Source organism: Myotis nattereri (genome assembly GCF_964212035.1).
Source record: "Myotis nattereri genome assembly, chromosome: 13".
In the NCBI taxonomy this organism is placed as follows: Eukaryota; Metazoa; Chordata; class Mammalia; order Chiroptera; family Vespertilionidae; genus Myotis; species Myotis nattereri.
In genome coordinates this window covers 13,729,333-13,753,036 of record NC_138088.1, presented here as the reverse complement: position 1 = coordinate 13,753,036, position 23,704 = coordinate 13,729,333, and the positions used below count along the sequence as shown (strand labels likewise).

The 23,704-nt window shown below is 54.0% G+C and overlaps 1 protein-coding gene across 1 annotated transcript in view; it reads right to left on the bottom strand.

Moving 5' to 3' along the window:
* Positions 1–23,476, bottom strand: part of DLG5 (discs large MAGUK scaffold protein 5) — a gene marked incomplete at its 5' end in the record, with an annotated part of 72,045 nt that extends 48,569 nt beyond the window's left edge. Inside the window, 7 exons of the mRNA XM_081105191.1 lie at positions 1,735–1,918; positions 2,585–2,728; positions 4,666–4,828; positions 16,104–16,172; positions 20,396–20,516; positions 20,685–20,699; positions 23,387–23,476. Of these exons, the coding sequence (XP_080961317.1) occupies positions 1,735–1,918; positions 2,585–2,728; positions 4,666–4,828; positions 16,104–16,172; positions 20,396–20,516; positions 20,685–20,699; positions 23,387–23,476 (786 nt within the window). The remainder of the gene's footprint in view (positions 1–1,734; positions 1,919–2,584; positions 2,729–4,665; positions 4,829–16,103; positions 16,173–20,395; positions 20,517–20,684; positions 20,700–23,386) is intronic.
* Positions 23,477–23,704: the final 228 nt, after the last annotated feature.

Below are 23,704 nucleotides of genomic sequence, written 5' to 3'. Positions count from 1 at the left end.
TCCACTAAAAGGAATGAAGATTCTTGAAGAAATGGCTGATTTTCCAGGACAAGGGCAGGGAAATTATAAAATGGGCTTGGAACATCTTGTGCCAGGGAGCAAGGAAGCACTCAGAGTGAGGAGGGCATAACAAAACGACGGAGAAGCAACCCTGAGGGACTCCTGCTGGCCACAGTGGACGATAACCCGCTGAATAAAGCACCAACCACGAGCCAGTAGGTAGGTAGGTAGGTAAGTAAGTAAACAAAAGGAAAACAAGTAACTTCACAGGAGAGAAGCCTGGGGATACCACCTTAGTCACGTGACCGAAGTGAACATCATCAGTAACAGGCCCATCAAGCAAAGTCCCAATCAGTAGGATGCAAAGAGAAGAAGGCAGCATCACAACCATGACAGTCCTGCCTAAGATGCTCAAAGGGTATCAAATAGTGAGGACTGCCAAAATCCAGGTGGAGAGGCAGCCTACAGAATAACCAACTGGCTTATAATCTTCCCAAGCATCAAGGTCATGCAGGTCAAAGCCAAGGAACTGGTCCCAATTTAAAAAGACTGAAGAGATGTGGGGAATGGACACAATGCTTTATTCTGAACAGGGTCCTTTTCCTGTTATAGACGCTATAGAGACAATTAGCAAAACCCGAAGGGGTCTGCTGACCCGGTGGTAGTATGTACACTACCTTCCCGATGGTGCCCATGTGGCTGCTGTATGGAACATCCTTGCTTGTCAGAAGTACACGTGAGCGCGTTCAGGGCTGATGGGGCATCAGGGTGGCAACTTACTCTTGAATGATAAGGGGGAAAATTCTCTGCACTGTACTTAAAACTCTTCTATAAGTTGGTAAAAGTTTCACAATTTTAAAATGTTTAATTATAAATGAAAAAGCAAAGAAGATAATGTCATGCTCCGTTATCAGATGAGTTCAGGTTGTGCCAAACTGTGCTGAGCAAGCCCAGCAGTCCTGCTTTGACTCAGGGAACCATCAATGATTCTAATGGGGATGGGACTTTCTACCTACTCAGACCCAGGCTGCAGCGCTCGGACAACACTCTGCCTCCTCCTGGGCTTGCCTTCCATCCCCACACGGCCAACCATCTGTGGACTCAGCACATGCCACCAGCCCTGCCATGTCCCTGGACAGCCGGGCAGTTCCGAGAGGAGAAGGGGCCACCATCACTCACAGGAAGCCAGGCTCTGACTGGCCTGCCCCTCATGCCTTTGTCCACACGAAACACGAGCTGAGCAAAGCAAAGACACTAACTTGTAATGCTGAGAGCAGCAAGAGCAACAGGCCACACGCCCACCAAAATAACGATGATAAGCACTCCATCTCGTTTGCACAGGGCTCTAAAGTTTCCGAGCTTCTCCAACTGTAATCTCATGGGATCCGTACAGAGGAAAGAAGCTGCGGCCCCCCAGCCCCCGGCCCCAGAGTAAGTCTAATTCCCGGTACACACTGCATAGCACCTCCTTCTTGGTAACCCTTGCAACATTCGTATTGATGCAAGTGTACCTGGGATTATCTTATTAACATGTGTCTCCTCCTGGGGCTGCAGAGTCCAGAGAGCAAGGCCTGAGTGTCTGCTCACAGATCCCAGGGCTTCACATGAGGTGAACCCTCCAGAAATACTTGCTAAATTATCAGGGGGGTGGATGGATGAGTGGCTGGAGGGGTAGGTGGTAAGGGACCTGGACCTGCACCCAGCACCCAGCACCCGGCACCCGGCCCGCTCTACCTGCTGCTGCTGGGCCCGGAGGTCGCCGATCTCCTTCTGGTCCTCCTCGTGGAGCCGCTTCATGTCCTCCCAGGACTGCTGCAGCAGGTTCCGCTCCCGCAGCAGCTGCCCGTTCTCCCGCCGCAGCGCGTCCACGTCGTCCTTCAGCTGGGTCTGGTCGCTCAGGAGCCGGCTGTGGAGTGTGCTGAAACCCCCCCACAGTGAGCCCCAGACAGCCTCCACCCCCACCCCAGGCATCACCAGCCCCTCCTGGGTCCCATCCACCAATACACCAGCCGGGAACCACAGAAGCTGGGTGCCCAGCGCTCAGGGGCGGGCAAAAGCCTGCTGTCAGCCCGATGCCAGAAGGACCCAGACCACTTGTTAAAAACCTGACACCAACAAGGGTGCATAGACAAGGGGGCTACCTGGGACAGACCTGGCACCACCACGTACTGAGGTACCTGGGCCTGAGCAAGTATCAGCAGGTGGGCAGGCAAGTACCCTCAGAGGGGCACCAGGAGACCAGAGGGGAGCATGCTGCATCTGCCTCTCCTGTGGCAGGAGCCGCAGCAAAGCCCTGGACAGCAACCCAGAATCCCAGGGATCTGTCCGGCCCCCCGTCTCCCATTCTCCGTCACTGCCGACCGACCCTGCTTCTGAGGCTGCAACAGATGGTATGAAAGGTTAAAAGCCTCACTCCGTGCTTGGGGAAACTGAGGCACAAACCCACTTGCTGAAGGCACACTGCTGGCCTCATGGAAGAGGCAGGACTAGAACCAGGAGGCCTGGCTCCAAGTCCAGAAATGAGGAAGGGTAAGAGGCAGCCATTCGTGGATGCCAGAGCCCTTGCCAGGCAGGCCCCACTCACTGGTAGAAGTCGGTCTCCTTGGCCACCTCCTCACACCTCTTCAAGGCATTGGTGTGCTGGTTCTGCAGACTCTGCAGGTCCGACATGGCCCGCACACACTGGATCTTCAGCCTCTCATAGTCAGGGTTCAGCCTGTGGTAGGGCCTGGCCCAGACAGCAAACGGCACCGTGAACACACTGACAAGGAATGTCGCTTCCCCCGGAAGCCGTGTCCTAGGTCACCCCAGCCCAGTGGTTCCCAAATACCAGTCTCCTACGCACCACAACCACCAGGATGCGTGTCAAGCTCAGACGGCCCGGCTGCACACAGGCCAACAGAATGAGAATCCCCAGGATGGAGGGGCCCTCAGCTACCTGAGCGCCCTGCATGGGCCTGAAGAGCTGAGAATGGACCATCTAGGACAGTGGTTCTCAACCTGTCGGTCGCGACCCCTTTGGCGGTCGGACGACCCTTTCACAGGGGTCGCCTAAGACCATCTTGCATATCAGATATTTACAGTACGATTCATAACAGTAGCAACATTACAGTTATGAAGTAGAAACGAAAATAATTTTATGGTTGGGTCACAACATAAGGAACTGTATTTAAAGGGCCAGAAGGTTGAGAACCACTGATCTAGAAGCTTCTAGGAGACCTTGGGACAGGCCTATGCACACAGTGGGTACACCAGAAACCTATGATGAGGTTTCTTCTCTCTTTAGATTAGTGATTCTCAATCTTGGGTATACATTAAAATCCCAGGCCAACTATATCAGCACCCCGGGATGGGAATCAGACATCAGAATTTTTTTTTTTTTTTTTTTAACTTTCCAATGGATTCCAACGTGCAGCCAAAGCTGAGAAAACTGGCAGGATGCAGTAGTTCTCAAAGCAAGGTTCCTGGTCCTGCAGCATTGATAACCTGGGAACTTGTTAGAAATGCTAACTGTCAGGCCAGCCCCAGACCTCCTGGATCAGACACTAGGGAGGGCAGGCTCACTAGCAATCTGTGCTTCAACAGTAAGGCCTCCGGGACTGCAGTGCTTACTCGAGTTTGAGAAGCCCTGCCCTAGAGCAGACATCAGCAACGCTTTTCTGTAAAGGACCACACTCTAGACTTGGCTGGCCACATGGTTGCTGTGGAACCACACACTCTGCCTCGTCAGCATGAAAGTAGCCGTGGACCACATGCACGCTGGCGCACCGTGTCCTCACTGCCCTGCCTTTGTGCCATCTGATTGGGGCATGTCCTCATCAGTGCAACCTCAAGGAGCCGGCTTGTAGCCTGACATTCCCCCAAGAGGACTCTTCCTCGGAACGAGGCACACACTCTGATGCTCTTTAAGGGAAGAAGCTAAAACACCAAGGACCCCTCCAGCATCTCCTGGAAGGATAAACCAGTCTGCATCCCTCCTCCTCCTCCATGAAGCCCCCCGGGATCATGCAGGTGGGTAAGGCCTCTCCCTCTGCCCCAACCCTTGGACTGCCCTTTCCTGGCAATAGGAGCAATGAAAGATTTTCTCCAAAACAAAGAAGCCATGTGGGATATATTCTTCCTAATACCTATACATGTCAGGGCACAATGAATGTGTTTGCATGCCACATAAAGATCCACCCAATAGCCGAACCGGTTTGGCTCAGTGGATAGAGCATCGGCCTGCGGACTGAAGGGTCCCAGGTTCGATTCTGGTCAAGGGCATATATCTTGGTTGTAGGCACATCCCCATTGGGGAGCGTGCAGGAGGCAACTGATCAATCTCTTTCATCGATGTTTCTAACTCTATATCCCTCTCCCTTCTTCTCTGTAAAAAATCAATAAAACATATATTAAAAAAAAAAAAAAATCCACCCAATAGGAGGTAAGCTGGGGTCTTCTGGGAGACAGTGGCACATGGACACACACACACACACACACACACACACACACACACGACACCACGGTTGAGTTGTGCGATTCAGGCCATGGGCTTCAATTTCCATCTGGAAGAAGCAGAACAAGCCTGGGCCCCTTCCCCCTGGAGCTGAGGACCCCCTGGTGGGGAGGGGATGGTGATGGTACGAGGTTGGTGAGTGCTGGGCAGGGGAGCTGGCTGCTCTCTACCTCTTGTCAAAGGTCGTCCCGTGAGTGGCGAAGGCCAGGCGCTTCCGAAGTTCGTTCCTCTCCCGGGTCATCAGCCGCAGCTGAATGGAGAGATTCTCCACCTTCTCATTCACTTGGCGGTCAGTGAGGAGGGGCGGGGGGGACGGTGCCTTCCCGGTGGTTCCTGGAAGGAGGGAAATAACAAAGAGAACTGGCATTTAGGGGAAGTCACCGGGTGCCAGGCTCTGACTTTTGGCTGCACTGCTCATGCCCACCGGCCCTGCCAGTGTATCCCGTGAGCACTGCCCTTCAGAGATGACAACACACCTCGGGGAGTAAGAGATGAAACAAAGACTAGGCCCAGACGGCCCCCAAGCCTCAGCACTCCCCCGCCCGCTCTCCTGGCCCTGGCTGAGCACCCCAAGAACCTCCACCCTTCCCAATCCGCCATGACACCCCAGGATCCACCGTTTCGGCCCTAATCCTCGCATCGTTGCCTAGTCTGGAAAGGATAACTATCACCCATCCCTGGGCATGGAGAGGCCCATCTGAGTCCCGAGCAGAGCAGAAGCCTTGGCCTGGGGAGGAAGGCCCAGCTGGAACCCAGTGAAGCTCTGAGGACCAAGGTGACTGGCTCCAAAGTTGGGCCCAAGGGCCAGGTCCCCATCCTCCCCTGACCAGGGCGGAGCACTTCATACAGCTCCCTTTTCCGAGCCATCCAACTGCCTGAAGGACCTGCCCGAACAGCCCAGGTGTGCGGGCTTGGAGGGGCTGTCAGGGAGAGCTGCCCACGGTTAAGTGGGATGGGATGCAGGTAAGTCGGGGGGCTCTGGGGGCCCAGCCCACATCGGGCCCTCAGCACCTGTGCCAGGACAAAAGCGTCCTGAAGGGAACCCCATGCCTCCTGCTATTACTAGGAGCAGTGGCCACTGCCTGCACCTCTGACAAGACCCAAATCCTTTTCTAACAGGACAGCCCTCACTCAAATGTCCGGGAAGGAGATGAGTCCATGCTGCTTTATATTTAACTCTGTCCGTATGTTCACCTGAGACGCCCTCGACCCTCAGGGAGCCAGGAACTCAGGGTCAGGAACTCAGAGCAGCCTTCCCATTTCATGGAGGGACCCAGGAGGCTGGCTCACCCAGGAGCCCTAGGATGTGCGAAGGGCAGAGGCATGTCTCTGACTCTGCCATCCTGACCCCCACACCCCCATGACCCTTGTTGGCTGCTCACAAAAACCAAGTGCCCCCACCAAGACAAAGAGGGGCGCCCGGGTGTGGCCTGCATTTCCCAGGAGTGCCAGGGAGGATGGGGAGCTCCACACTGTGGTGACAAGCCATACCCTGGTCTGAGGTAGGAGCCTCACGCTCAGCTCAGGTTCCCAACACCGGTACCCCAGCCACCTAAATCTAGCACCCCCGAAGTGCATGTTATTTTAAAACCACCACACCCTGCCCCTCAGGACTCCTGTGCTCCAGGCCAGAACTCTAGGGTCAGAATGTTCTCTAAAGTGGGGCCCAGACCAGTCCTTCCCCTCCTCCTCCCGACATGGTTCTGCTCCAGGCGCTTTCCCTCACCTTCCCCCGAACACCCTGCACCCTCACGCCTGCCCCGGAGTTTCGGGAAAAGGCTCGTTGCAGCTGTGTGTGGGCTGCATAACTCCTTGTTCTCTGGCAAATGAAGTCACTTTTATGAGGAGAGCCCAGGGCCAGGTCTTCACTGTCCCCTGATTTGCATAACTTACGAGGGTCTCCCGAGTGGGGCTTCCTCTGGACATGTGTCGGAGCCCCTCTGGGAGATGCCTATGAGTCACCCTCTGAGCTCCGGGGGAAACCACCTGTGGGAGACTGACCAACCTAAGCGAGTGAGATGCAGAGGCTCAGAGCGCACCCAGAAAGTGGGGGAGTTAACAGCGCAGACAACACAAATGTCCCAGACATGAACTCCAGCTTCCCAACAACCCGAGGTGGGTACTAATATTGTCACCCCATTTTACAGGTGAGAAAATCGAGGACCAGCAAGGTTAGTTCACCAATTCAAATAGATTCGGCACGCACACTCTGCCACCACGCCTCCCTGCCTCCCCGATGGCAACCATGAGTAGCAGTTACTTCGTGCCCGGCAGTTTCTGAAATGCTTTCCATACATCATCCCAGCCAATCCCCGTAAGGAAAATACTGCTGTCACTCCCATCTTACAGATCAGGACACCCAGCCTGGTCAAGGCTAAGCAACGTGCCCGGCCGCTGAGCCAGCAGACGGCAGCACTGAGCCTCCCTCTACGGACCTGACCCCGGAGCCAAGGCCTTAACCTGAAAGTTCACAAACTTTTGGATGTCAGGACCTCTCTCTCCTCTTAAAAATGACTAAGGACTGCAAAGAGCTTCTGTTTCCATGGGCTACATCTATCTAACGCTATCTACCAGATTAGAAATTAAAACCACGGAAACCTTAAAATCTAGTTTTAAAATAAGCAAACACCTACTACATATCTACGTAAGATTTTTTAAATTAAAAATTAACTACCCTTTCAATTACAAAACAAAACATGCAGTGAGAAGAGCAGCACTGCTGGGCATCTTTATACGTTTGGTGCCTGACTTGCCTCGAGTCCGTGCAGGATGGCACACTAGGATGGACTTCAGAAAACCCCACCCACAATGGAGTGTGTGTGAGAGTGGAAAAGCAAGTGACACCTAAGTGTCATTGTGAGACGGTTTTGACCTCACTGGCCCCTGAGGAGACCTCGGGGACACTGGCCAGGCTTTGAGAACGGCCGCTCGGTGCTATGCCCAAGTGCACGAAGTATCCGAGAAGCATCACATCTCGAGTTCGGGAACTGAAAATCCCCAGGTGCAGAGACCTGCCTCCAGGGAGAGAAAGGATTTTCACCCCATGTGACACAAGAAGCGACAGAAGGTGTGCCCCTTGGCTTCCGCAGAAGCTGGAGCGAAGCAGCAGGAGAAAGCGGGACCATCAGCGCTGTCGCCATGCACAGCCACGGCCTCAGGTCCTCTCCAGCAGGATGAGGGTCTGGGCAGCGGGTCACGCAGACAATGAAGTGAGCGCCGACGTTTGCCCACCACAGCCTGGCGCTGGGCTCTGTGCCAAACCCTCCATCCTGACCTCCTTCATCCCCACGCACCCTCCCAGGCATGTGCTGTTACCACCCCGTGAGAAAATGACGTCCAGAAAGACGGTGCAGCTAGGAAAGCGGCGGACCCCGCGCAAAACTCAGCTCTAACTCCAGAGCCAGGGCCTCCGCCTGCGCTGCACGGCCTCCTGACGGGCGTCTCCTGTGCCCCTTCTCCTGCCCCAAGGCTGGAGCACACAAGACACACACAAAAGTGAGGCTGCCCAGGCCTGAGAAGCCATCAGACAGCCGCTCCCTGATGTGTGTGTGTTGGGGGGGGAGGGGGGGCGCGGGGAGGGGAATGAGGCCTGGGTGCCCCTGTCCTTCGCAGTAAGGAAGGCGGAGGACAGAGGCGGCCCAGGGCCCTCAGGGAGAGTCCCCAGATGTGCTAAGCCAGGAAGTTCCAAAATAACAGCAAGTACTGCAGAAAACCCACTCCATCCAAGTCACTAAAAATACAGATTCCCCTTTTACTTGCATCTCAGGGTTGAAAGGAATTTTGAAGATGATGCTGTCCCTCCCATCCAAATCGTTAGCAGAATCCCCCCAATGGCCATCAAGACTGTCTGAACCCTCCATAGGGAGGCAGTACACTCCTTCCTTCACACAAAGCCCACCCAATCCTTCCCCACAGAGTGATTCTCTGCGTGAGTTCAAAGCTGTCCCTCTATTTCCCCCACTGACCCTCGCTCTGCCCCAAAGGCCCGCAAGGTACAACTGCAATTCCTTTTCTACACAACAGGCCTGCACGTACTGAAGACAGCTATCAAGTCCCTATGTCACTACCAGAACAGCTGACAGTAAAAAGCAGCAACACCAGCCCTAGCTGGTTTGGCTCAGTGGATAGAGCGTCGGCCTGAGGACTCTGAAAGGTCCTGGGTTCGATTCCGGTCAAGGGTACATGCCTGGGTTGCGGGCTTGATTCCCAGAGAGGGTGTGCAGGAGGCAGCTGATCAATGATTCTCTCTCATCATTGATACTTCTATCTCTCTCTCCCTCTCCCTTCCTCCATGAAATCAATAAAAATATTTTTAAAAAGTTATTTTTTTTTAAAGTAGCAACATCAAATGCTGGCAAGGATGCAGAGAAACTGGAATTCTCAAACACTGCTGGTAGGAATATGCAATGATACAGCCACTTTAGAAAACACTTTGATAGTCTTTTATAAAGTTAAATACACGTTTATCACACTATTCATGATCCCCCCCACAACTATTTACACAGGAGAAATGAAAATTTATGTTCACGCAAAACCAGCACACAACTGTTTGTAGAAGCTGGTGAATGGATAAGCAGCAGCATTACGTTTCTACAATGGAATACTACTCAGCAGTAAAAAATGGACAACTGATCAAACTACCAACATACGCAGCAGCATGGGGGGACCACAAATGCCGTGTGTGCTACGTGAGAGAAGCCAGACTCGGAAGGCTGCACACTACAGCAAGCGTGTCAACCTCGCGGCCGGCGGGTGTGACATGCTTGTGCTACAGGATTACATTCACGATACTCAGGACAAGGTAAAACTCTAGCAGCAGGAAGAGGTCAGTGGCTGCCAGGTGCGGGGGGTGGAAGGTGGAAGGCGGACTACAAAACCCACAGAAGGAAATGTTTCGGGTGAAGGAATTGTTCTGTATCTTCATTGAGACCAGGGTTAAATGGTCATGAGTTTGTCACAACTCATTGAACTGTATGCTAAAAAGGATAAATGTTACTGTATGTAATTTATACCTTAACAAAAAAATTAAGTTAAAAAAAAACAACGACACCTGTGGGGCCCTAAGCGGAAGCCACATCCGAGGAGTGGAGTGGCTGGGGCAGCGATGGGGACTGTGAGCCCTTCTCCAGTCACTGCAGGTCTGATAAACATCTTAAAGAACAAACAAAATAAGAGTGAGTTGCCCAACGTATTTCAGAGGGAAGGGGGCAGCGGGAAGAGATTAACCAATGAACTAATATACATACGTGCATAGCCCATGGACAGACAATAGTGGGGGAAGGCTTGGGGAGGGAGCTGGATTGGGAAGAGAGGGTTAATGGGGAGGGGGACACCTGTAATATTTTCTACAATAAAGGTACATGTTTTTAAAAAGTGAGTTGTCCAAAAAATGCCAAATGCCACTTCTCTCTCCTATCCCAGACAGCTGTTCTTTCGGATTCAAATGCTAAACTGACCATTCTCCCCAGCTTCACCCCTTCCTCTTTCCATGTCTGGAACCCACTTGAGAAGGCAGATTTTCTTTTCCTTTTTAGTGTCTCAGATGGGATTCGGGGGGTAAGGGATGTGACCACACTGAAACGGCCTCAAAAGGGGTGGAGGGAGATTCCAGGAGACCTGGCACAGGCCCTGGACTCTGGACAAGGAGCCATCACTCACTGGGCCTTGGCGTAAGGGGAGCAGCAGAACCAGAGTAGGCAGAGCCCTGTCTCCCCACAGGAGTCCTGGCTCCTCCTCCTCGTCGCCCCAGCTGATGTGGCCACCCCCACAGACCACGAGGCCCTGTGAGCAGCCTGGCCACTGGGTGGGCTTCTTGGCCACAGTCCCTTTGTCCTTGGCTCCCTCATCACCACACTCCAGCCGGCCCCAAAGGCTGCCCCTCAGTCTTATCTACAGCTGGACAGGGGGCAGCTCTGCCTCAGAGCCCTGTGGCATGGTGCCAGAGCCAAGGGGGAAGTTGGTACTGGCCAAATGTGGTCAGGTGGAGGGAGGATGCCCAGGTAAACGTTCTGGCCCCCTCCAGGCCCTGGCTGTCAGGGGAGAAGCAAAGGATCAACAGGACGAGGTCACCACAGGCAGCAGAGAGCAAACCCAAGCCAACCTCCGCTCCAGCCAGGAGAGCCTGGGCCACGGGGGAAGCAGTTCCACATCCGGAGCCAGTGCTTCCGGAAGCATCTTAGCATCAGGAGAGAACCTGTTAGAAATGCACATTTCAGGCCCCACCCAGACCCACTGAATCAGAAACCCTGGGGTGATCCCCTCCAGGTGATTCTGATGCCTGACAAAGCTGCATTTGTGGCCCAGTGTAGCTTTTCCTTCCTTGTTGTTTTTCTGTTTTGTTTTGTTTTTAGTTGACTTCAGAGAGAGGAAAGGAGAAGAGAGAGACAGAAACATCAATGATGAGAGAGAATCATTGATCAGCTGCCTCCTGCACTCCCCCTACTGGGGATTGTGCCCTTGACTGGAATTGCACCTGGAACCCTTCAGTCCGCAGGCCGACGCTCTATCCATTGAGCCAAACCAGGTAGGGCTTTTCCTTCCTTGTTCTACTGGCTGTCCACTAGCCACTGCACTTAAAGGCATCACCCTCTGATGAAACGCAGGGAGGACCACTTCCCTAAATATGGAACCAAGGGCATGGCCTCCTCAGCAGCCCACAGCTCAGCTCCTCCCAGGACTCAGGGAGAGGAGGTTAGACGCCAAGCAGCAGCGGTAGCCCTGCCCAGCTCCCAGTTCTCCTCCCAGATAAGCTACTTGCTCTCAGTCCTAAACTCGGGATCTGCTTGGCAGAAACCCAAGCCCAGACACACAGAGCCGGCCTCCTGCCTCCGGAGCCATGCCCTGGACGCCCACCTGAAGGGCCCCCTCCCTGGACCTCACTCTGCAGCACTCATCAGAAACAGCTGCTCCTTCCCGGGCTGCTCCTTTCTGTTTCACATGGCAGAGCGACCAGTAGCCTATCTCTGCTGCCAAGGTCTGAATGTTTGTGTCCGTCCACCCCAATTCCTATGTTGAAATCCTAACCCTGAAGGGGTGATATTAGGAGGTGAGGCCTTTTGGGGTGATTAGGTTATGAGTTTGGAGCGCTCATGAATGGGATTAATGTGTCATAAAGGAACCCCACCCCCAGAGAGAGCTCTCTCCCAACCCTGCCAGGTAGGTTCCAGCGGGAAGGTGCCACCACTGAGCCAGGCAATGAGCCCCACCAGACGCTGCAGCGGCCTTAGCACCTTGATCTTGGACCTCCCAGGCTCCAGAACGGGGAGAAATACATGCTTGTCTTGAGCCATCCATTCTGTTAGAGCAGCCTGGATGGACTGAGACACTGGCTGGACTCTAAGGTCAGGGGCCAGGCCCCAGTGGGATCCCTACGAGACTGAACGCACGCTCCAAGAGGAGAGATGCTCCTATTCCTCTGTTGAACTGAGAGAAAAACAGGCCCCTGGTCCCAAAGGACCAGAGAAGGAAGGGTCAGAGGGTACACAGAGTCGGGGTGCAGCCCTGCCTCCACCTTCCCTGTCAACCAGAAGCTGCACTTTCAAGAAATGGTCGCTGGGACATGAAGGATGCTCTCAGGCTCCCAGCCCTGCCAACAGGCCAGAGAATTCTCTGTTCAATGAGAAATCCCTCTTGTTACTTCAATTTGTACGACATTTAAGCCTCATTTTATAAATGCCACCCAAGAATGCCTCTACTTAAAACTTTCCCAGTTACTCAAGATGAGAAATAAAAGACACCAGGGAAGTCAGGTGTGGATGTAGGGGGAGGAAAACATGTGGAGTGTGCCATCCTGGCAGATCCCTGGGGCCTCCCCGGGGGCAGGTTCCTTAGCGAAGGGCTGCAGGGGGTGGGGGAGGGCCACCAAGAAGCCTCCACACTCAGCTGATGAAAACTGCCTGGAGCTTTTTACAGAGATGATGAAGAAGGTGCCAAAAGCTAAGGAGGAAGCCCCTATCTCTCCCAAAGCCGAAGCCAAACCAAAGGCTTTGAAGTCAAAGAAAGCAGTGCTGAAAGGCGCCCACAGCCGCACGTCACCCACCTTCTGACAGCCAAAGACACTGAGGCTCCGAAGGCAGCCAAATATCCTCAGAAAAGTGCACCCAGGAGAAACAAGCCTGCCCACTGTGCCACCATCAAATCCCCCTGACCACCGAGTCAGCCATGGAGAAGACAAGACGGCAATACACTGTGTTCCTTGTGGATGTCAAGGCCAACAAGCACCAGGTCAGACAGGCTGTGAGGAAGCTCTATGACACTGAGGTGGCCAAGGTCAACGCCATGATGAGGCCCGATGGCAAGAAGAAGGCATATGTTCGACTGGCTCCTGACGATGATGCTTTGGGTGTTGCCAACAAAGCTGGGATCATCTAAAATGAGTCCAGCTGCCTAATTCTAAATATAAAAATTTTACACTGTAAAAAAAAAAAAAAAAAAAGAAAGGAAAGAAGGAAGGACCATTTGCTGGCAAAGGCAGGGTGAGGTATCAGCGGGATCAAGCTGGAGGGCCGAAACGGGACAGACCGCCTAAGGATCTACCGCCTACCAGGAGACCCGACGTTAAGAACATGTCATATACTCAAGGTTTCATCTACCAGTTTCTCTTATGCTGAATACAACTTGCCATTCTCTTCCCAAATGTCCTTTGTTAGGGAGATATACATGGAAGAGCAGAGGTGACATTTTTATTCTAAGACCTATCTCTTGCCTTTCCTTGGGTTCGAACAGAAACAGCCAGTCTCCACCTGACTGGCCAGTGCCCCGGGGAAAGGAAGGGCTGCGGCACTGGGTGAAGGCTGAGCCAGGACGGATTCTCCAGGAGGCCCCGCAGTGGTCCCGCGGCTGACCCCACCATTCATTCCACACCCAGGGCTGGTCCACGCCAGCCCCCGCATTCCGGTTCTCTTGCCAGGGCTAAGGTTAGGCCCACCCAACCCAGACCAGGAGGGCGCCTACATGCGGGCCCACGCTCAGAGCTTCTGATACAGCAGGCAGGAGGTAGAGCCTGGCACCTGCATTTCTAACACGTGCCCGAGGGCTGCTGGTCCAGGGGCCACACTGGGTGAGCACCGGTTCGGACGTGGACAAGCGGTTCAGTGAGAGGAGACTGTGCTGAGGGAGTTCTGGGGAAGGCTTCCCTGCTCATAACGAGACAACCTCGTGTCCTCTGAGAGGACAGTTCATGCGACAGAGATGTTCTTTTACCTGCTCTATCCAGGACGGTAGCCTCTAGCCACAGGGGGTCTTCAGCACCTGAAATGTGGTTAGCGTGACCGCTGAAACTAGAAGTTTTATTTCATTTTAATTATTTTGAATTTTCTGTAAAAGCCACCTATGGCCTGTGGCTCCCATAATGGACACCAGGGCCCGGGACACTGTCCCCATCAGCCTGAGGGGGAGGACACCACACCATGGATGTTCACTTCTTACTGTTCCAGGGCATGCATGTCTTTATTGTTTAAGGCGGTGTGAGTCGGCAATCCCTATTGCTGCAGCCATGAGGACATGGAGCTAGCCACCCCAAGGGCGCGTCACCTGCATGCAGAAGAGCGAGAGAAGCAAACCCTGTTCTGGTGAACTGAAGAGGGCTGGACCTGAGGGATGCAGCCCGGTCCTGCGGCACTCAAGATCTAGCCACAGCACGCTCCCTGTCTGCCTGCTAACAAGATCCGGGGACACTGCTGACCCCTCCATCCCAAGGACCACCAGTGTGTGCAGAGCTAAATGGCGGGCTACTGACAAGGCTCCTTCCAGGCACGCGGAGGTCTGGAAAAACACCTCCTGCTCTAGCTCGCTGTGGTTTAAGCAAGGTCTCTCTCTCTGGAGCCCGCTTTTAACATGCAAATGCTCCCAGAAAGGGTGCTGGGTTCAGCCTTGCAGTGTGGATGTGAAGCTGAGTAAGTTAGATCACTGTACCTTGTTCCCAAGGAACAGGAAGCTGGAAAAGGGTGAAGCAGGAGAGAGGCAAGGGGTACACACTCAGGACTCAACCAGTTCACAGCTTTACAAAAGCCGCACCGCACTGCTCTCCTCATCCCGACTGCACACCCATGTGCTTCCTGAAAGCCAGCCCCAAGTTCGAAATTCCGACAATCCCATCCTGCCATCAACGTGTCTCCTGGACCCAAAGCAGGAAGGACAAAGTGATAGAGACTCAGCAGCTCTGAATTATGGTCCCAGAAGAGTCCTCCCTGAGCCCTACACAGGATGAGGGAACCTGTGAGGGGCTGAATTTTATCTTCCAAAAAGATGCTCAAGTCCTAATCCCTTGTAAATGAGAATGTGACCTCATTTGGAAGTACGGTTTTTACATATGATCAAGTTACAATGAGGTCACACTGGGCAAGTAAGGAGACCCCTAAGCCAATATGACTGGTGTCCTTTTAAGAGGAGAAATTTGGAGACACACCAGAGAGAGCATCATGTGAGGATGAAGGCTTGGGCAGACTGGGTGATGCATCTACAAGCCAAGGAGCATTGAAGACTGCTAGCAGCTACAGCAGCCAGGAGAGGCCTGGAACAGACCCTCCCCTGGGCCCTTCAGAGGGGCATGGCCCTGCCAACACCACACCTTGGTCTCAGACCTCTAGCCTCCAGAACTGTGAGAAAATCCTACTGTCATACAAGCCACACCGTTTGTGGCACTTCCTATGGCAGCCATAGCAAATGAATACAGTACCCCCTACCGTACCTGTCTTCCCTTCCGATCACTCTGACCTCACCTTTTGTACACTTCTGTAACTGTCTACCCGCATAGACCCCAAGATGTACAAGCACGGGGACCACGCCTGTGGTCACCACCACATCCCAAACCCACTTCTGGCACCTGGAGGGGTCTCAGCTGTCGCCCAGAGAGCACACAGCCAGGAAGGCCTGCCCCCGAGCTCTGGAATCTCTGGCGTGAGGCTCCCCTCCCTGAGTGGGAATCTCCCCATCCGTCTGTAGGAAGGAAAACCAAATACACAGACCAAACGGTCTGTGTGAGCCCTTTCAACTCAAAAACTCCAGGAGTCACCTCACCACTGAAGGGGTCCCCATCCACCCAGACCAGCTCGGGATATCAGAAACTGCCCCCGGGGTATTAAACAGAGGGCGTGTGGCACAGGGGCGGGCACAGCGGTGTGGGACAGCGGGGGGACTACAGCAATCTTCCTGCCAGGATGTCCTCAGTCAAAGGAAAGCACAGCCGGCCTCACACTATGGGCTTCTGGAAACATCCATGTCAGGATGGACTGCCACTCCTGTCCCCAAGGCAACAACCCTGGCAGGCTGTTCCTGCTTAAAGGACAGTCCCCAAGGGGCCAGTCTCATGGACAGGTGGCCTTGGTGGGGGACGGGGGAGCTCTCTGAGAAGTCCTGTGCCCTGACAAGTGACGGAACAGGTGCCTCCCCCCGCACCCACCACCCTTCGACGGCCAGAGACAGATTCCTGCCCTCTCCACGAAGAAGACTGACAAGAAAATGTAAATGGAATCAACAGAAGGTGAGCCCATGAGTAATATCCAAGGTGAGGGCCAGCTTCCCATCCCCTGGACCCGGGGCTGCCCTGGCTTGCACCCAGACCCTGGCCCGCCGGCTCTGCAGGAAGGAGGAGCCGGGAGACGGTACTCACCCACACTGCTGAGGGAGCTGCTGCTCTCGGAGTCGGAGGGCATGATGGACAAGACGCTGTAGGTGGAGCCTGGGGGCAGAAAGGGAGAGCATTTGTTACTAACCCCAAGGGGCCTCCTGTCTATACCCCAGACCACTGCCGGACCAACTGACCTTCAGCCGTCACCAGGCTGAGAACCGGCCCTGCACCAGGGACCAGAAACCGAATCCCAAGGGCCAGGCAGGGCAGGGGCAGTGGGCAGTGGGCAGGGACGAGTCTTTGGTGCCTCTGCCTCACCTTCCGTACCCTCAGCTCTGGAGGCTGATGTATGTGCAGGCAGTGTGGAACTTGGAATGCCGGCTGGCTTCCTACTGGGACATCTGGGGAAAGGCTCAGCGAGGGAGCAGCATGCCCTGGTTAAATGCAGTGAGGATTCCCCACAGATAGTATCAATATAATTCTGGCTTCCATGCAGAGGGTAACAGCATAAATTGACCGTCGATGAACTACCTGTGGTTTTTGCCAGACTACTCTGTTCTTAGGTTCTAACTGTATTCAAGCTCAGTCCTTAATAATTTAGTCAGTGTCTACCCCCTTATTAAAAGTTACTCATCAAGTTCAGAGCAATTACACTGTCCTCGAAGCCAGGGAGTAGCACCTTTTGTTGTTGTTTGTCAACACGATGTTATAGGCCAGTGATGGCGAACCTTTTGAGCTCGGCGTGTCAGCATTTTGAAAAACCCTAACTTAACTCTGGTGCCGTGTCACATATAGAAATTTTTTGATATTTGCAACCATAAATAAAACAAAGATTTATATTTTTGATATTTATTTTATATATTTAAATGCCATTTAACAAATAAAAATCAACCAAAAAAATGAGTTCGCGTGTCACCTCTGACACGCATGTCATAGGTTCGCCATCACTGTTATAGACACACAACTCCTGGCCACAGACACGCAACCACTATGGGTTCGGTTGAATTCCGATATTTTCAAACAGGATGTTCCTGCCCAGCATCAGGAAAAGCCTCCGGGTCAGGAAACCCAGCTTCTGAACTCAGCTCGTATCCGAGTGCGAGGAGCTGGGTGGTGCTGAGCAAATCACGTCAGTTTCCTGAACCTCTGTCCTGGTCTGTAAGATGAAGCGTTCGGCCAGGCGGCTTACGGGGTCCTTCGCCTGCCCCACCTCAGCGATTCCACTCTCCACTGATTCATGGCAACAGAAGGAGTGCTTTCCTTAGCAAGACTATGGGCGACACAAAGGTAAGAGGGTGAACAGACTCGGAGACTAAACTGGGAGTTTCAAAAAGCACAACACACAGAGATGGTGGGTCACCCAAAACAAGATAACGGGAGGAATGCAATGCTTGTTCTTGGAATCAAAAGAACTATAATGAAGAGGGGTGTGTACTGGGCATGGTGGGTGAGCCCAGGATGGGATGTGAACAAGCCTTCGGACTTGGTGTCAGAAAGCGGCCAAGAACTAATATCTAGGGCTCCAGGACCAGAAATGTGGGGCCAAATTTAACGGGTTCGCTCCCATCTCAATTCTGACTAGTCACCCCATACATGCAACACACCCTCAGAAGGGAAAGAAAAGAGAGACGGGAGTAGACTGCGGAGAGGGAGAGGAGGAGGTGGGGAGCAGGAGAGGCCCCAGGGGGAAGGGGAAAATGGGGGGGGGGGAGAAAAAGACCACAATGGAGGGCAGAGAGGAGGGCAACCGGTGCATCTGAGCTAGCAGGTGTGCCCACACGAAAAAGAGATGAAAGGAGAGCGAAAGAAGAGAAGAAAAGGGGGGCTTTGGTGATGGCAGACACTAGAACAGCGGCCAGGAAAGACCGGTGACCTCATGATCACATTTTGTGAGAATCTCTGAAGAACCTACGGGTGTTTCGCGTGGACTGAAAAGAATGAGTTGGGGAGTGGGCCGGTGTTCTGTCTTCAAGGAGGACTGTCAGAAGGGATTCCATTTGTTCCGCATGGCCTGCCGCAGCAGCGCTGGGAACAGCAGGGAAATCTGGAGAAAGCCCCAGGTCAGGGTGGCCCAACAGTCCATGCTGCCCCCAGCACACCTGGCTGGGAATCAGCGGGGACTTGCACATCATCAGAAGGAGGCTAGAACCAGAACACCCTATTCAGCCCTGAAATGCCCTGATCCTACTAAAAAAAACCGAATAGGAATGTTCAATGAAATACCTCCTGTATTCAAGTTCAACCCACACTGAATTCATTTCACTGTCCATTCAACATCTCTGCATTTTTGTTTTAAACAATGAGCATCACAAACTTCTCAAATGATCTCTCTTCCCAGATCATAAATGTCCAGTGTTGGGTAAGGATCCATGAAACAAAGTCAGATGCAGTTCAGGCAGACGATGACATCCTCAAAGAACAAGGGGGCAACACAATGCCTATTTTTAAACACAGTCGCCATTTTCTCAATTATTTCTTTCATGTATGGGGGCAAGGAAGGCTAGCCAGCTGGTAGGCTGGTGGACTGTTTTCAAAAGACGCCAACTCAGAAAGGCAGGCATAAATAAACTCTCCCACTCACACCTCCAGGTTCTCGGAGTTCAAGCCAAGCCTGCCTGCAACTTGGCGGTCAGGGCGCCAGTGCTCTGCTGGACGCGCCCTGTAGGAGCGCCTCGCTCCTTCCTCAAACTGGCAACAGCAGTGCCCCATCTTCCAGTAAACAGCCCCTCCTCTTCAGATGGTCTCTCTCCTTCCCTGTGGCGAGTTTCCACTGTTAATTAAACTTGGCAGACAGCCTTCTCCCCCTCCGCCCATCTCCCACCCCAGCTGGGGGAGTCAACTGGCCAACCAACACATTCTGCTCCTCTCCCCTGTCCCCGAAGTCCTGCCGGAGCTCTGGGGCCTGACCCAGGAACGGTGTGACATCTCTGCCTGTATCTCTGGGCATCACCACCCCCGAGTCAGCTGGCAAGGTTCCTGGGAGCTACGGGTGGGGGGCCGGCAAGGAGCGATTAAAATTGGACAGGGCCCAACTTTTACAATGTTCCCAGGGCCTTAGACGTCATTCAGGGGGTGGAAAGGGCCCGAAGACGACATTGTCTTGGTCATGCTTTGTCTCTGCGGCTACTGTGGTCTTAAAAGGCCTGTGTGGTCAGGACTTTTGGGAATTGGCACAGGAGTCACATGGTCTTTTTTCCAAGCCGGTGCTTCCGAGAGGCGGTGCCAAGCGTCATCTACCTCTGCGGTTTCACAATCAGATCTAGAGGCCACCAGGAGTCCTGTCTCACAGGCAGCCCCTGCCCCTCACAGCCCCTCACTCTCGGCCATGTCCAAGACACCTGCACCCCACCTGCTCTGACACCTACACATCCTCCACTTCAAGGAGAGGCCCAGACGAAGGCGCGCCCCCTGCACTGCCCCCATGCCCACGGAGAGCAGGCACTGCCCTCAGGACGTGCCCCGCAGCCTCATGCACGCCTGTGCAGAGGTCCTGCCAGGCACAGAGAAAGCTGATGATCTGGAAACGTTTCCAGCAAAGGAGAGCCGAGCAGGCGCCCCGGGGGTTCATGGCCTGGGAACCAGAGAGGGGTTCTTGACTGTCGGAGTTACCTCGGAGCCTGGCCCAAGTGCAGGCTCTACCTGGGCAGATCAGGGTGGGGTCTGAGATTCCGCATTTCTGCCAAGCCCCAGGCCAGGTCCGCAGCCGGAAAGAATGCAGGGTCCGTGGCTGGCCAGGGCCTGCAGGTGGAACGCAAACCAAGTCAAGGCGGAAGGCGTGGAGAGAGCAGCACGCTCTGGGCCAGCCTGGGCCACGCACTGTCTGCGCCCTTCCCAAGAGCACTGCGGGCCCTGCAGACTGTGTTTACTCTGTGACTCAGCCCATGGGTCACGGAGACCTCTTAGAAAGAACTTCCAGTAAAATCACATGAGCGGTCACCAGCCTGTGGGGCCCAAGAGAGACAGAAACTCGTCCCTCACACAGCGCTCCATTCACCTGGAGCCGAGAGGCCCCGGTGACTCACGCTTTCTCCCGTGAAAGCTGCAGCGCTGAGACGTGTTCCAGCCGGGAGCCAGCCCAGGAGGTGCACAGAGGCTGGCCTGTCCGCTGCCCTGAGACAGCTCAGGTCCCAGGAGGATGTGCACCACCCGCCCCAAAGCCCCTGAGAAGAGAGAGGGAGAAGGCAAGCTACCATGCCCTCGGGGCTCTGTGAGAGTGGGGAGGTGCTGTCTGGCCTCAGGTGGGAGTCACCACCGGGCCACCTGCCTCACCCTGGACCCTCTCCTAGCTCACACCTCAGGAACTACAGCCGGCTCACAACCGACGGAGGGCTCACAGTCCACCCGCACGGCACTAGGCTGGGTCTGGTGGCAAGAAGAGAAGCTGGGGCTGACGAGGGTGCTCACCTGCCAGGAGACTGTACAAGTGCCTTCCCCACTCTGAGCCTGGGCCCTCGTCTGTAAATCAAGGCGGCAATGAGTAGAAGACCGATGGGGCGCCAGCCGGCCTAGGTTCAACTCCCAACTCTGCTCCTTAGCAGCTCTGTGCCCTCAGGTAAGTCGCTCAGGCTTGCCCACCCGCCCTCCGTGTGCTTATCTGTAAAATGGGATAATAGGAGTACTTACCTCATAGAGGATCAACTGCATTAATGGGCAAGGCAGGGCTTGAAACAGCTCCTGCAGAGCCAGCGCTCTGTTAGCTGCTGCTATTATGGTCAAACCAGACTTTCCAACCTGTCCTCAACCCCTTGATGATCTCAGGTGAGAGCCGTACTAGCGTGACGAGGTCACACAGTTCACCATGACAACGGCCGGGCTGTCTGGGCCTCACTAACCATTAGTGCCTGGATGTGTAAGCACTGTGCAAGCTTGTCTCGGTTAGTCCCCACGCCCCAGCCCTGAGGCTGTCATTAGTCCCACTTCACAAAGGAGGAAACTAAGAGTTAGAAAAATTAAGTCACTTGCTTAAGGACATGGTAGAGCTACTGAGGGGCAAACAGGATACAAACCCAGGCAGTCTAGCCCAAAGCCTGCACGCCTGATCCCTCTTCACAAGGCTGCTGCCCAGCTCTGAAGGCGGAAGAGCAGTCAGGGGAGGCTTCATGGAGGAAGGGGTCTGGAGTTGGCCCTGGAGGATAGTAGACTTGGGTAACCACCTGAGAAGCCAGATCAGCCTGGAGGAGACACAGGCAGAACCTGTCACCCTGTGCAAGTGCCAAGTCTCAGAACAGGAGTGGCCCAGCCCAGGGCCTCCCAGCCTGGATTCCCCCCATTTCCCCACAGAGTGAGCCTGTCCCCTCCCCACCCTCTTTTCCCCACCAAGAGGACACTCAGCAGGCACCGTAAGCTGAGCGGAGCATAGGAACTAAATGTGGGGAAGAGAGAGGGCGAGGAGCCATGGCTTCATGGCACTTGCCCATGCTGGGTGCAGAGACCAGCCCCAGAGTGGGGCACCCTCACTCGAGAGGACCTTGCTCGGGAGGTGCTGGGAGGGTGGGTTCCTTGGGCTGCTAAGAAGCCCCCAGGGCTCGGGGCAGCCACACTCCACCCTGGGGCCGCAGCCCCCTTACCTTTAAAAACATGGCCCAAGGCTGTGGGTGCTCAGACCCAAACTTGGAGTCTGACAAGCCCCCACCTTTCAGGGAGGTATGAATGACTGGCCCTGGAATGGAGCCACAGAGCCTGGGGCATCAACCAAGGAAGGGCTGCTTTAATACACCCTCTACACCCAGCTCCGGGTGGACCAATCCCCTTCTCCCTGTCGGCACAGGGAGGCTGGCGACACAGCAGGGGCCTGCTGTTACCTTTGGGTCAGACGAAGATTCACCCCCTAAGTATCAAGTCTGTAAGTTAATATTCGTTCGCCCTCACTGCAGCTGCGCACAATTTTGGAAGAATAATGAACTTGCTAAAATACCACAGTAATGATGCTTATTTCCCACTTTCTGTGGCCATTCTGAGGACCAGTAGTCCATCTTTTAACGTGAATGGGGGTGATAAATGGGGTGTCCATGTCCCAGGCAACTGTGAGGTGTGCAAGTACAATCTGGGTGGGGCAGCATGAAGGACTGGGGACAGCAGGGCCTTGCGGGCCATAGAGCAGGCACCGAGTTTAGTGAGGAGAGAAAAACGTCTAGAAGTCTTTGTGTAGAGGAGAGACATGGTCTGACTTACACGTTAACAGGATCACTGGCTGTTGCTGCATTACATACTGTCCACGGGGAGAGAAGGGTGGGAGCAGGGAAACCAGCCAGACAGCAAAGACAATCGTCCAAGGGAGCTGGTGGGTGGTGAGAGTGGAGCTGGTGAGGGGGCTGGGGCTGGGGGGTGCTGCGGAGGTAAAGCAGGGAGGGTCTGCTGACAGACTCTGTGTGGAACAGGAAAGAGATGTTAGGATGCCTCCAAGGTCTCGGCCTGGAAATGGAAGGGTGAGCTGCTTGTCACTGAGATGGGGAACCTTCCAGGAGGAAGAGCTGGGGTGGGGTAAGGGGTCATGAGTTCATGTTTCACCAAATTAATTTGAGGTACGGACAGACACCCAAGTACAGCTGACAGATAAGCAGGTGGAGATATGGTCTGAAGTTCAGGGGTGAGGCTGAGCTACATCTATCATTTGGGAGCTGTCAGCATATGCTCAGTATTTAAAGCAATGAGTCTTGATGGTATCACAACCCAAGGAGGGAGGATGGACAGGAAGGGCAGTGGAGGCGTCCGAGGAATAAGCTCTGAGCGCTCAGGGCTGAGGATGAAAAGAGGAATCAACACAGATGGCACAGGAGCAGGCAGTGAGGCTGCAGGGGAGCCACCTGGCCAAGTACAGGGACTAAACACAAAGGCATGTGGTCGAGGGCTTAGAGGTGGGCTGAGATGCCCAGGATGCTCAATGGTGAAGGGAAGATGGATGCACAACCCTCCCGACTTCTAATCAAACTGTACCTGCACTCCACCTACTCCCTGCACTTTCCTGGGTATCAAAGAGACTGACGGACATGATTCAGGAAGTGCTAGGGAGACCCACCAACATGCAGTACCTTCCATGCTTTGGCTCAAGTTTATCTTGAATGTGTTACCACACTCTGACTACTCACAGCAGCTAACATGTACTGAGTACTTGTCACTATTTATGAGGATTATTTCATTTAATCCTCCTAAGAACCCTATGAGCAGCAGACTACTGACACCTCCTTTTCTAGATGGCAAAATACAGGCCAAGTAACTTGGCCAGAACCACACAGCTGGTAAGTGGCAGGTCCAGACTCAAACACAACTCTTACCCACTAACTCTATACTACCTCCTTTCCAACAAGAGCAGGAAAACTGAAACTCACCAATTCCTTGCGGCGCTGGACAGCAGAGGAGGCGAGCAAGCCATCCCCTTGCTCAATGACAACGTCCAGGTGAGAAGCACCAGGAATCATGACCGATGGGTCAGTAACTCTGAGAAGCAGCTGCCAGGAAGTGGCGTACGGGCCAGCGTCGGCACTGTGGCCAAGGTTATCTTTCCCCACAGTGGAAAGGAAGAAAGGGGAGACAGCTGGGTTCCAGTCATCTCTGCCGCACCTCAGCTGCAGGCCTGTCCTCTGCTCCTGGCTTCAACCCCTCCGACCATGTCACTCCTCCGGCCATCAGCTAATCCTGGTCCACCC